General features: G+C 47.7%; 1 protein-coding gene across 1 annotated transcript; it reads right to left on the bottom strand.

Moving 5' to 3' along the window:
• Nucleotides 1–1,896: 1,896 nt before the first annotated feature.
• On the bottom strand, nucleotides 1,897–6,015 carry LOC135387318 (protein unc-93 homolog A-like). Its single transcript, XM_064616566.1, has 3 exons — nucleotides 5,915–6,015; nucleotides 2,346–3,528; nucleotides 1,897–2,175 (listed from the first exon to the last, which is right to left on the bottom strand). The coding sequence occupies exons 2-3, from the start codon at nucleotides 3,526–3,528 to the stop codon at nucleotides 1,955–1,957; spliced, it is 1,404 nt and encodes a 467-aa protein (XP_064472636.1). The 5' UTR covers nucleotides 5,915–6,015; the 3' UTR covers nucleotides 1,897–1,954.
• Between the last annotated feature and the right edge of the window lie 7,799 nt (nucleotides 6,016–13,814).

The raw sequence follows: 13,814 nt of genomic DNA on the forward strand, positions 1-13,814 counted from the left end.
TGCCTGTGGCGCCATATAGAAGAGATAGGGTGGATACTATATTGTCCCCCCGCCAAATCTCACCAGGGGTTGCTATGCGCTTTCCTTGCTGCATCTACCCCCCCCCCCTTCCCCCTTTGGGCAGTTTCTTGCGATCCAGTGACCGAGGCGCCGGCAGGTGAAATTGGGCGGCAACTGTTGTGTGGGGGGGGGGGGGGGGAATCTATGGGTGATTTTCGTTCGTACAAGACACGTGAACGCTCTAAACTATCATATAAGATTGGTACTGGCGTGTTCTCTTAGCTTTTCTCTAGTCACCCCAAGAACACAATGACCTCCTGGGTACGTCCGAGGAAAGTCATCAGCGGACAGGGATAACATCCCCAGGACTTCCTTACCAGGTCCTCAATTTGTTAGAAATGTGACAAAGTGAGACTCCCCGTCATATCCTCAGGACCTCCTATGGGAGCTACCAAATGACGCGGCTAGTACAGTTCTGGGAGCAAGGAGATACCTTACTGAATTATTTATTTTGGGAAGTGAGGTCACATTTGCAGCACCCAGTCAGCGTGTCTGTGTTTTTTAATATATTTTCAACCTCGGTCACCAGCTACCATTCGTGGTTTCTCATCGGTATTTCGTCCAGCGTATTTCTCATCACAAACAATGAGTGTCACAGTTTAAAAGGCAAAAAAAAAGATATATATATATATATATAAAAGGCCTCTAGGTCACTATAACCTGCGAAACCACTTAGAAAGGTATATGATGCAGCAGCATTTCCTTTCCAAGACAGAACAGATACAAGTTATTGCTTGTCTTCTGAGCTTCAGCAGATTCGGGAGTCCTCTTCGCATCTCAGTCAAAACAAAGGGTGAGGTATCTAAGTTTAACTTGATTTTGCACGTAACCAACAATGAAGGGAGAAATTCCTTGGAGTATTAAATCGCTCTCAAGGTAGTGTCCGTGTTTCTTACTGCTTTGGTTTGATGCATGCATCGTAAGTGAAGCTTGAGCAGTGAAACGCTACTATTTTTTGTCCCTTCGGAAATAAAATGCTCCGCGCAACCTCTTGCCAGGGACCCTTTGCGGACACTCATGCAACAAGACCACAGTGAAAGGTCTAACAAACTGTATTTTAGTGCACGTCAAACGCTGCACATAGACGGATTCCTTTAAAATCCGACGATCAGTATTTGCGCCCCTATATCTCTTTTTATTTTATATTTTTGTTCGTTTTTTTTTAATTTATGCATGAGCACTCCCTCTTTGATTGTATTGGGTAATGAGAAATAAATCGGGAAGTTGATTACTGGCTTGCAGGTATTAAAATGCACAACGCAGTATTAAAATAATTTACTTCTCCTGTGCTTGTCCTCCGGTTGACGACCGCAGGATATACGCAAATGACAATCACTGGAAGCTCCTATGATGACAGCCTGTGGACCTCCTCCGTTCATCCCATCACGGACGAGGACGTGATGACACTTTGAGGACATCCTGAGGACCGCGTGTGTTCTTGGGGCAATGACGTATTTTGGAGGACAAGGTTGAGCCGTCGATTTTGAATAAATTGCGTCTCGAACATGTGCTGCCATCTCGATAGAGCGTCGTACACTAAAATATTTGCGAATTCGGGCTCAATACAAATCAACGGATAGTTTTGGAATTCTACAAAATGTGTCATTGACAAGGGCAAAGCAAGCAGAACACGCCAGTACGTCTGTTTTGACGGTATTTTACGCAGTTTGAGCGCTGTGCGAACAAACGTTCTTTACAAACGTCTTGCGCAGAAGTGATTTCCCCTTAACAGAATCATTTACATATCGATGGAGTATACGCATGTTCAGGCAATATACCCGATACAATCACCAAACACTGCGCTAATAAAACACGAAATGATTGAAAGTTTGTGGATTCAATTTTAAATGTTTTTAAACGTACGATTTCAAACGTACATTGGCAATCCTAAATTCTACATAGCGAAGTTGGGTGTTCTGGCCGCACTCTTGTGAAATTCGATGACAAGGTAGCCCACGATGCCGACCAGGAGACTTAGCATAAGTCCAATCACCTTGACATAAAACCGGAGAACGCTCTGTAGTGCGAACATGATGATGAACCCCGTAGACTCCCAAAGGCGATAGTTTGCGAACGCTGCGTTTCTGCTATCCACGAATATAATGCTGTAAAAAGCTGCAAGAGGAGGATAATCTATGAGAGCTTGGCGCTACCAGACAAATAATGGCAACACCGAATGAGCGCGAAACAATGGCAACAAGTCAAATCTGGGCAAAGCAAACATGCCGTGTGTGCGGAACCCATTTTCCCTTTATCGTTGTTAACTGTTTATATGTTCAACTTACCGTTAATTTGCGTCTGCCACGAAGCATCCGCCACGCCCCATATAATGGCTATGATGAAATAGTAGAAGGCTTGTTCAGGTGTCGGTTTCCACACCAACATGAGCACCATCATAGACAAGTTGAGCACTGCCGCCATGAGCACCAACGGAATTCGCCCCACTCTCCTCACCAGGAGCCCAAACACCATAGAACAGATGGAGTCCATTACGCCGTAGGACATCATCACGAATCCTACGTATTGCACTCCCCAGGAGCAACTAATGAATGCCTGCGTGTAGTCTCCCCAGAGAAAGGCCTGCTGCAGCCCACTGTAGATAGTCAGTGGGATCATTAGCTGTTGATAGCCGTTCCTCATCTGCCTTAGGCTCTCTATGATAAGCTGCTTTGGTGGACTGGCATCCTGAACCTCATTTGCGAGCGGATCCAAAAACAAGACCATCAAAATGATCGAAGCTATCACCAAGCACGCGTATAAGCCACTCAGTGTGAGCACTTGGTATGGTGTGACGCTACCCAGGTTTGTGTTGTTTATCTTGAGATCGTGCATCGGGTGGAAGCTGGAGCCACACTGCATCGAGTCCGATGCCGTAATGGACAACGCGTGCGGAGGGCGGAGGATTAAGTATGATGTTAAATTGCCCCAGATCTGTGCAGACTGGAAGAGCATAAAGAAAATCCCGAAAAATCCAGTGACAAACGGGGCAGAATCCAGTGCCCCTACGATATCTGCGTACTCCTGAGCTTGCGCTGTCAGGTACGAGCACTTGGCTGTCCATAGGGGGGCGCCGCCAGTTCCGAGGATAAAAGAAGCCGGTATTAGAGTTATCCACGTCGGTTTCATATTGGCGAAGAAGTACACAAGGTACATACATATAGAGGTGACCATCGTGTACTTGAGGCCTAGGCGCCTGATCATGTAACTGGGCACGAACATGCATGATATAACAAGGGCGAGGTAGACGGCAGCCAAGGAAGCAGTTCCGAGTCCTCCTTCCGCGTTGATGCTGCTCTGGAGGTTCTGCAGAGACTGATAAGCGGTGAACAAGAGTAAGAAGCTCAAACTCAGAACAACCAAGTTGCGGAGAACTTGTTTCTTCGCGGACAACGGCGGTGTCTTGTCTTCTATTATGATTTGGGCATTTGACATACAAGGGCGCACCTGGACTACTGGTTTCGCTGTCATCTGAGAAAGGAGAAACAATGTTTCGGAATTACAAGGTGCTATCTACACGACAAAAATTGCAGACGACCTCGGAAGGTGTTGCGACTGGCAGCTGTTAGTCACCTTTGCTGACGCTGACGAGAATTTTGAGATTACCGCTAAATGTCGCAACACCTGCCATGACGGTGCCTGCCAATTTATTTTGTAAAACGTTTATGGTACGTTTGTAGGAGGGTGATTAACACTAGACAGAGACAGAGTTTTCTGGATGTTTCAAACTAATTTCTTCATTACAGTACATGTACATTTCTTTTTTCTTTTTGTTTTTTTTGTGGAACGCATTTGATGTGCTAAAACTCCCTAATGCGTCATTTCTTTTGATTCCGTGTTACCGCCTCGAAACAACCCTACAGACATGGACAGATGGAGAAAGGACAACAGGAAGGAGTGGGGACAGAGGGGGTTTGGTGTGCGTCCTGTGCTAACTTCAGAAGGAACTGTGCCGTCATTCGTCTGGGGAGTCTGGCAGAAAACCCAGGGAAAACCTTAGACAGTACAGCAGGTAGTGCATTCAAATTGAGTCACCCGCGCGACCTTGGTTACCACCACCAAGTGGACGCTTTTACCCATTCGGCCATTTCACTGATCGCTCAGCGTGGCTGCACATCGCATCTTACATGATGTCTCCCACGTCGTCCGGATGAGGCCCACACCAACCTACGGTCAGGTTTGTGGTTGCTCCGCCCGCAAAACATGTACGGTCACAGCGCAAGGATTGCCCTTCGTCTGCCCAATGCTATCGCATTACGTACACGTTTAGCAGTGGACCAAGCAGTGCAGCGATTTTTTGTTGTTAATTAACAACTCCAAACTTAGGAACTACGAAGCAAGGAAGAGACGTACACAGCTACGGCAACGTCTCTTCGTACGTCCTTTCCTTGCCGCGGGGTTCTCTTTCATCATGTACAACCACCTAGCCTCCATATAATCTCTCCTATTCCTTTATACCGTATTGGCCTTCACCATGCATGAGGGCATAATCTTAGGCGCCCAATACACACTAGATGTAGACGTCGCACTGTACACCCTCGTTTATTCAATTATTGCGTCGCAGGCTCAGTAGGGAGGTTTGGAAGGCTTACAAGATATTTTGCAGATTGGAAATTCGTTACAATAACAGTTCTGTAAACAAGGTATGTCAAGCACCCGATTCCTTTGCACTGACTGACATCACGTTGCTGGTCTTGGATTTGAAAGCTTCGTTTTCGTTTTGGGTCCGTGGAACGCTTCTGCTACTAATTCCTCTGCCCCGCAAGCAGATACCGCTCTGTAGCGCCGCTTGCCCATTCCACACCTACGCGTGCACCTGGCACTGTTTTCCAGCAGTTTGGAGCGGAGAGGAGAGGAGGATTTTGGCACACGGACATGGCGATCTCTTGAAAACTTCCCGTTACTGGTTGCCGCTGTAAAACAGCATGAACGTGACAACAGCAGGCGGCTACAAAGCTTGAACGGTAAGATCGTTCTCTTGCCCAGAACTTCGCTTTCTTGAAGTTGAAAGCGCCCTTATGTTTTCGATGAAATTTGTGAGGAGATTAGATTCAGAAAGAATGGCTTCGTGGTATTCCTCAGGGAAGTGCGAATCTCTGAGATTATCCCGCATAAACATATACAGGGTGTTACACCTAAGGTGATAAATAATTCTAACTGGCTACGTACTCGCTGAGGATTGTCGGAGTTTCGGCAATTACGTTCTGGAAACGTTTGCCACCATTGAAGAAAGCTTTGGACAATTTTTAAATGCGGGAAATTTATTTTTGCCGAGCGAACCTCACTATTTTCTTAGATATGAAGTTCTCCACGGATACCCACACATCCAACCGAAACTACGCACAGTATCGCAACAGAAATAGTCTAAAAAATTAGTAAAAATTCGGCTTTAGCCCCGCCTGCTTGATTGTCGCAAAGAAAAGCGCACGGTATTTGCGGGCAGAGGAGGAAACGTTCCCACCTCTTGTCTTGCCTTTCTTTGCGCAGCGTTGACCTTGATGCTGGTGACAACAGACTTATCACAAAGAAAACAAAACAACCGTCTTATCACAAAGAAGCCAAGACAAATGAAGGCGGGGACACTTTCTCGTCTAGACGCAGATTTCACGCGCGCTTCTCCGGGAAAATCAAGCAGGCGGGGCTAAAGCCGAATTTTTACGAATTTTTTCGACTATTTCTGTTGCGATACTGTGCATAGTTTTTGTTGGGTCTGCGGTTATCCGTGGAGGACATCATATTTTTGTAAAAAAAAAAGAAGAAAAAGTGAAGTTCGCTTGGCAATGAACACTTGGCTGGACACAGACATGTCCGTATTCAGCTTCAGCAAGTTATTTGAGCTAACACGCAGGTGACTTACTTTCAGACAGGAAGATGCAAGCCACAGCAGAACACAGCAGCCACAACTGTCAGTGCCGATGTTCCTTTCCAAGACACGAAGGGCAATTCAGCACGCACTTATGTTTCGTTTTCTTTTAAAACGGTCTCGTGTTTTAGCGTACGCTCTAAAAACAAGGTCACAGCGAAGTGGTTACCTCTTGTCATTTGTTAAAAGTGGGGAGCCTTTCGGGACATTTTGCATTCATAATAATAATAGGCCAAAGGCCAAATCTCCTAATGAGACATATGTCTCATTAGCACAACGTTTCAAGCAGGTAGTGGTGGTGATGGTGAAAAGGCTTGCCGTTGTCGGCCTCACGTATGTGGGCAACGTCACGACTGACGCCCTGGGGAAATGTGCGTCCTGGGCCGACTTCTAGGGGAACTGTGCCGACATATGTCTGAAAGCGTCTGAGGAAAACCACGTTCCAAGCAGGACAACGTCTTTGCCCAATATTGGACCAATATCGGCAATCCCTGCCCAGTATTGGTCGAGTATTGGACCAATATTGGGACAGTATTTGCCGATATTGGGCCAATATGGAACGATATGTTGTGCTGCTTGGGATGCACCGACTATATCGAGGACGTCCTCAAGCTATGCCGGATTATAAATCCAGCGATGCCAGAAGACGAAAAACTCGGCCATCTCCTCAAAGGCATTGCTGAGGATGTGTTCAACTTCGTCACCCTCCGGGGTGTCACGTCTGTATTTGGGCTGGTGTCTGAAACACGCAAGTTTGAGGAACTCCGCATAATGACACCACAGGTGCTGCGTCTCCTTAATGTGATGCCTACTGTGACTTCGGTGCACAGCTCCACTGACGATTTCGAGGCACTCATACGCCGTATTGTCCGTGACGAAATGGAGACCGCACTCAAGAATATGATTCCTGTGTCCCATCCAGAAACCAATGTACATAACATTGTCCAAGACGAGCTCAGACGAGCGCTCACGCCTCACTTCGCCACCAGCACAGTCACAACGCCGCAGCAAGCGTCGTTCGCACCTCCGAACGCATGGAGCCCTCCTTTGCTGTTTGAGCCCCGCTGTCCGGACAACGAAAGCGGTTGGATACCCGTGCAGCGTAGGCTGCATAACCGTTACGCGCCCTCTCGCACTACGAATAACCGTCCCATATGTTTTGGCTGTGGCCGTGGAGGACACGTTCGTCGATACTGTCGCTCGAGCCATCCCCATCGGGGAGCTACTGACGGACGGCTTCCTCAAGACCACCGTGCTCAAGACTACACCAGCCGCTCCGCAAACTATGATACACAAGCCCGATTGCCGCCAAGCCCGCCGACTATCGCAGTCTTCCTCCCGCTCCTTCTCGCCTCGCAACCGCTCCCCTTCACCGTCCTTCCGGTTCCGGTCCCCAACGGGAAACCGGTAACGGCGACGGTCGAAGGCCAGGCCGCCACTGCAGTTACGACTACAGCGCCTTCCCCGGAAATCTTATCAATGAAGACTAACGTGACAGAAGTAAATGTGGACAATATTGTTGTACCTGCACTGGTTGATACGGGGGCTTGTGTTTCCGTGATGAGCGACGATTTCAGACGGAAACTTAATAAGATACTGACGCCCATTGGACAGCGACACCTCCGTACCGTGAGTCGAGAGCCGTTATCCCTGCTTGGAATGTGCACCGCAAGACTATTGTTCGATGAGGATGTTGTCCCAGTTCAGTTTGTTGTCCTCGCGAACTCTACCTACGATGTCATCCTTGGTATGGACTTTTTAGCCGCGCATGGGGCCCTTATCGACTGTGGTGCCAAGGAGTTACACATCTCACACTTTCCTCGCCCTTCCTTCTGGGAAGCCGACGCGATACCACCAGTGGCAGGTACAAAGCTTAAGCTTGCAGCGACAACTGTAATTCCCCCCCGTTCAGCTGTATTGGAGATCACCGCGACAGAATGCGGCACCGTTTGTGCGGCGTCGTTTGTTTTACCCGACTGTCGTGTTGATGTCGATTCTCTGCTTGAAGAAACACCCAACCAGTCTTCCTCCATACGAGAGACAGTGTCTTCGTCTAGCCCCGGCGATGCTCTCGAAGAGCGGCTGTCCAAGATGATCGACCCAAACCTCGATGACGGGCAACGTGGTGAGCTGCTCTTCGTCTTGAAAGAATACCAGGCGATATTCGATTTCGAACGACGACAGGGTCGGACTTCTCTGGCACGACATTGCATAGATACTGAAGGCCGTCGTCCAGTTCGACAAAAGCCTTACCGCATATCGTTGACTGAACGGCGCGTCATTCAGCAACACTTGCAAGAAATGCCGCAATCCGACGTTATCGAGCCCTCCTGCAGTCCGTGGGCCGCACCTGTTGTTCTCGTAAAGAAGAAAGACTGCTCATGGCGTTTCTGTATCGACTTTCGTAAACTCAATAAGGTGACAAAGAAAGATACTTATCCCATGCCACGGATCGACAATGCACTCGACTCTCTACAGGGATCCCGGTTTTTCTCTTCGTTAGACATACGATCCGGGTACTGGCAAATTAAGGTGGACCCGAAGGATGCCGAAAAAACGGCCTTTGTTACACCCGACGGCCTCTATCAATTCAAGGTGATGCCTTTCGGTCTCTGCAACGCACCGGCCACATTCGAGCGTATGATCGACAACGTACTCGGCTCTCTTAAATGGACGTCATGTCTTTGCTACCTTGACGATATTGTTGTTTTTGCTCCGACGCTCGGAGATCATAACCGCCGCCTTCGAGACGTCCTGTCCTGCATGAACCGTGCCGGCCTAACACTGAATCACAAAAAAGTGTAACTTTGGTTGTCGCCAGCTTACTGTCGTGAGCCACTTAGTTTCTCCCGAGGGTGTCCGACCCGACCCTAAGAAGACTGAAGCGGTAACCCTCTTCCTGTGGCCCACCGCAACGAAGGCCGTACGCAGCTTTCTTGGCCTTTGTTCGTACTTCCGCAGATTCATTCATCATCTTGCGGACAAGGCACGTCCCCTGCATGACCTTCTAAAAAACGGCGTTGCCTTCCACTGGGATGACCAACGCGAAGAACCCTTCAATTGTGTGAAATCCGCATTAGCATCAGCGCCCGTATTACGCCATTTCGATCCTAATGTGCCAATTGAGGTGCACACGGACGCCAGCGGAACGGGACTTGGCGCCGTCCTGACGTAACGTTCTGATGGTGCCGAATACCCGGTTGCATTTCCGAGTCGGTCTTTAAGCCCTGCTGAACAAAACTACAACGTCACCGAACGAGAATGCTTGGCAGTCGTATGGGCGCTCACGAAATTCCGACCATACCTCTATGGGCAGCACATCCGAGTCGTCACGGACCACCATGCCCTTAGTTGGTTGGCTACCATCAAAGCTCCTTCTGGACGGCTAGCTCGTTGGTCCCTTCTCCTACAAGAGTATGATTTCGAAGTTAGCTACAAAGCGGGCAGCAAGCACAGGGACGCAGACACACAGCTGTTCACCATCTGGCCAACATTAACCCGTCTCCAGACTCCGATCCGTTCGCCGATCTGGATCTCCCTGAGGAACAGCGCCGAGACCCTTCTTTGCGCAAAATCATCGACATTCTTGCGGCCACCGCACCGCTCTCACCACAGGATTCCAGGCAATCACGGAACTTCGAGCTTCGTGATTCTGTCCTCTGCAAACGGAATTTTGATCCGTTTGGCCGGCAGTATCTGATTGTCATACAACGTCATCATCGCCGCGACTTTCTTCGCCACATGCACGACGATCCGACGTCTGGTCACTTGAGCTTTGCCCGCACGTACGACGAAGTCAATGCGTGGCGCGCGTTGAGGGAGGGCAGGCCTTCAGGAGTTCAGAAATCACACTTGACAGGAAGGCAGCCCCCTCGGTCGCTCAGCATCTCTCGCGATGCACCATGGCGAACGATCACCTGCTCCAAGACGAACATTGCAATGTCTTGTGCCAATGCGAAAATCTCCTTTTTGTTTTTTCCTTAAAACCAACCAACCATAATAATAGTAACTGAATTTTATACAGTGGCCGGTCTTAGCCATGTAATGTGGTCAAGTTGTTTGTAGAATGTATTTTACTGTGTGCTGGCTGTCTGGTTACTCCAGAAGGGTATATGGCAGACCTCTATTGTGTATGAAAGGGATATTCTTGTGATCTTGCAGTGTTCACGACCAAACCATCCAGTGTACCTCTGTCAAGGTGGGAGGCATTCAATGCTGCCCACAAGCACCTGAAACAAAAGCGAAAGCTTCACCTCAGTGAAAGAGAATAAACATACACATTGTCAGACAGCATCTACTGCACGACACAACAAAAAGGCAAAAACCTTTGTAAGCTCCAGAATTAAAGGTTTCCCTTATGGCATGTATAGCACATGCTTTGAGGAGTTTGACCCAGGTGACCCACCCAGGACCCCAGGTGACCCATTTGGTCAACTGTTTGTAGGCGACGCACCGAAATTTTCTGCATGTACCATGGGCGGCGCCAAATTATTATATGTAACTTTACTGATAACAAACAGAAGGCACACGTAAATGAACTCACTTGTTCACTTCGCTGTTCCTGATAAGGGCGCAGCCTTTGCTTTCGCTCGCGTCGCAGTAGGACACCTGGAGCACCTCAGTGTCTAGGCACAGTATTTTAAAGTACTGATTCCTTGTAATGCAACCGCTGCACTCCCTTATGAAAATGAACTTTGCCTGTCTATTGACATCTTTTCGACATTCTTTCGCTTCTTTGACTTTTCTTTTGACTTTGATTTCCTATATACAATTGTCCAAACAATTTCTGTAGGCGGCCTTTGGCCTTTGTTTTTCCTGAAAGTCTAAAGAGCTCGCGCAAAAGGAAACCTAGTGACCGCCTTTGGACTTTCATTTTCTTCATTTTCAAAAAATAATTCAATAGGTAGTCCAAAAACCGACTAAAAAAGTGTGTTCCAACGGAACAGATTACACGATAAGCGGGTTACACATTCCTACAGTTGGAAAGAGGAAAATGCCCGGGAGCTCCACGTGCACAAACGTATATCCTGTGAATGGGCTGAATATGATTGCATCAATAGGGCCCTGCATGATTCACAGCGGTCAGGTACAATAAATAAATAAATAAATTAGGACTTAGAAGAAGCGCAACGAAGACGTGGATAAACATGCCCCCCCCCCCGCCTAGAGCCAGATCGGCGAGCACTCCTGCAAGGCCGGTACTTAATACTTAATTATTTGCGTGCATTATTAATTTTATTAACACATTATAAAAATGAAAAGCTCGCATTTCTGCTTCTATTAACTATAGTAACACCATGTTATTTTCATTTTCTTTTTTCTTCAATATTCCCATTTCTAGCCTGCACCTTTCCTGCTCCATTCCTGGCTTTTGGTGACAGTGAATCATGGCTGGCAACATTGTCTAGTTTCCAAGCCAAGTCAATCCATTCCTTCCTCGCCTGTTTGTTTCAGGTTCAGGTTCAGCTGCGCCTAATCCCTTTTAAATCAGGGCAGATGTCTTGCGACATCACAGGCAAAGCAAAATAAAATGAAATAAAAGAAGAATGCCGATGCTTGACACAGTGATGTAGGTTCTGATTCAGTTGCGCCTAATCCTTTTTCCCCCTAATCAGGGGAGGCGGTCTGTAGATGGCGCTGGAGATGTTTCATGTGTCCCGCTTGGCTGGCTGTCGGATTGGCATGAGGCTGCGGATGTGGGTTCGGACTAGCTCGGGCTTCCATCTCGATGGTCGCTTTCCTGCATTCTTTTTCCCAGGCCTCTAGTCAGTGTTTCCCAAAGTGTGGTCCGCGGACCCCTGGGGGTCCTCGATAGTGTCTGTGGGGGTCCGCGACCGTCTCTCACATTTCAGTCAGGATTTTCGTCCCCACAAATACGCGCTCATACATGCTGCCCGATTTCCAAACACCCAGAACTTCCAAAATTGCTACAAGCATGCTTCAACGGCTGGCTTCTAATTTCTGATAGAAAAGTCCTGCATCGTCCGCGTCATACACATACAAACAAGAAGAAGAAACCAGTCCGAAATCGTTTCTGAAGCTGTATCGAAAGCACGCAACAGCTGTCGAGGTTGCTGGTTATGCACTGGCTGTGACGGTGTGTGTGTGGGGGGGGGGGGGGGGGGGGGGAGGAGGGTCCGTGAATTGGTTCTCATCGCTTCCGGGGGTCCGCCACCGCCAAAAGTTTGGGAAACACTGCTCTAGGTGTCGCTTTGTTTGCTCCGTTGCCTGGTGCGGATTGCTACCGTCGAAGCCGAGTAGTGTTGAAAGTTATTCCGGTTTCGGTCTTGTTGATGTTAACGCTGGGCATGAGAACAGTATATGCTGAAGGTCTTCATCTTCACCGGTCTTGCAGAGGATGCATTTTGCTCTTTCCGTCTGGAACAGTTCTTGTATACGCTTCCTTGTTAGTAATGATCCTGTTCGCGCTTGGAAGAGCAAGCCGCTTCTGTGATCTCCCCGGTAGAAATTTTCCGGTGCGCGTTGGTCCTTGTTTGCTTTGTAGAGGTCCAAACTTTTCTTTTTCTCCATTGCTGTCTGCCATCTCTCTTCTTCGATTTGGTGCATTTCTTTTGACATAACTTTGATCCACTCTGCCTCGTTTTTTGCTTTTTGTCTGACGGTTTCCGTGCTGTAGATTTGGTCTATCTGGGATATTCTCTTCACCCACCTTGTTTTGGTGCGTATATATCGAATATGTTGAAAAACGCGTTTTATATAGCTACTTCCGGGGCTGTGAATGACTCGGCCGAGGTATCTGATTTTAGATCTCGCATCTCGATGAGCGAAGGTGGACCAGGCCATCTCGCCCTGGATGGCGGTATTAGGTGTCGCAAAATTCTCTCTTAGACACCATTTTCCAATTTCTCGTTGTTCCTGATCGAGACGTGTGATGGTACTGTTTTGGTAGCAAATGGCCTCATTCGCATATGTTGCCATCGGGACTGCTGTATTTTCCATAGCAAGCGGCCTACTGCGTACGGGTTATACGAGTGCCTTCCTAGGTGCCAAGTGAAGCCTTTCTTCTTGTGTACTTTTTGTAGTAGTTTCCGTTCGTGTTGTTCAAGATAGTTGATGTTGTTGCCAATGGTGATACCGAGGTAAATGTATGTGTCCGTAGATTGGTTCTCTCTAGTTTCTATGAAGAATTTTTGGTCGTCGTTGGGTGCTCCAAATTTCATCCATTTCGTTTTCTCGGTGCTGTATTTCATATTGTCTACGGTTCCTCGATTGCTGCATATATCTAGGGGGTCTTGGAGGTCTTCTGGGGTTTCGGCTAATAGCAGTATATCATCTGCAAATGCGAGGGTCGTAATAACTGTTTCCTCTTCAGTTCCGTCTGTTCTTTTGGTAGTGAGGTGTATTCGTTTCGTTGTCGCGCTAACTTCCTCAAGTAATTCGTTAATGTATATATTGAACAATGTTGGTGACATCGGGCATCCTTGTCTGAAGCCAATCTCTTGTTGATTTGGTCTTATTTAGTCCAAACTTAGTGGACTAGGTAGAATGTGCTGTAGATTTCTTTGTGCAGGCAGGTTTTCTGATATGCCCATTGTTCGCATTTTCTTTATCAACAGTTGATGTAGTACGGCGTTATACGCTTTCTCCAGGTCCAAGAAGGCTATGTATAAATCCTTTCCGAGTTGTTGGTAAATCTCTATGATTTGCGTTAGTATAAAGATGTTGTCCGCTGTTCTTCTGTTCCGTCGGAAACCGGCTGTCGCTTTCTTCTTGTAGTTTTCCTGCTATAATATGTGCGAATATCTTGTATAAGTTGCTCTGTAGGGCTATTGGGCGGTATGAATTTAGGTCTCATTTTGGCTTGCCGTTTCCTTTAAATAATAACTTGACTTTGGCTTTTTTCCACGCGCATGGTATATTGAGGGTCCTTGTT

The sequence above is a fragment of the Ornithodoros turicata genome, chromosome 3, assembly GCF_037126465.1.
Source record: "Ornithodoros turicata isolate Travis chromosome 3, ASM3712646v1, whole genome shotgun sequence".
Taxonomy (NCBI): Eukaryota; Metazoa; Arthropoda; class Arachnida; order Ixodida; family Argasidae; genus Ornithodoros; species Ornithodoros turicata.

Bases quoted from the DNA above. Each gene is read 5' to 3' on its own strand.
- LOC135387318 (XM_064616566.1), bottom strand. From the start codon at position 3,528: ATGACAGCGAAACCAGTAGTCCAGGTGCGCCCTTGTATGTCAAATGCC. The intron at 2,176-2,345 runs GTAAGTTGAACA...CTCCTCTTGCAG, and splicing joins GTGGCAGACGCAAATTAACG to CTTTTTACAGCATTATATTC.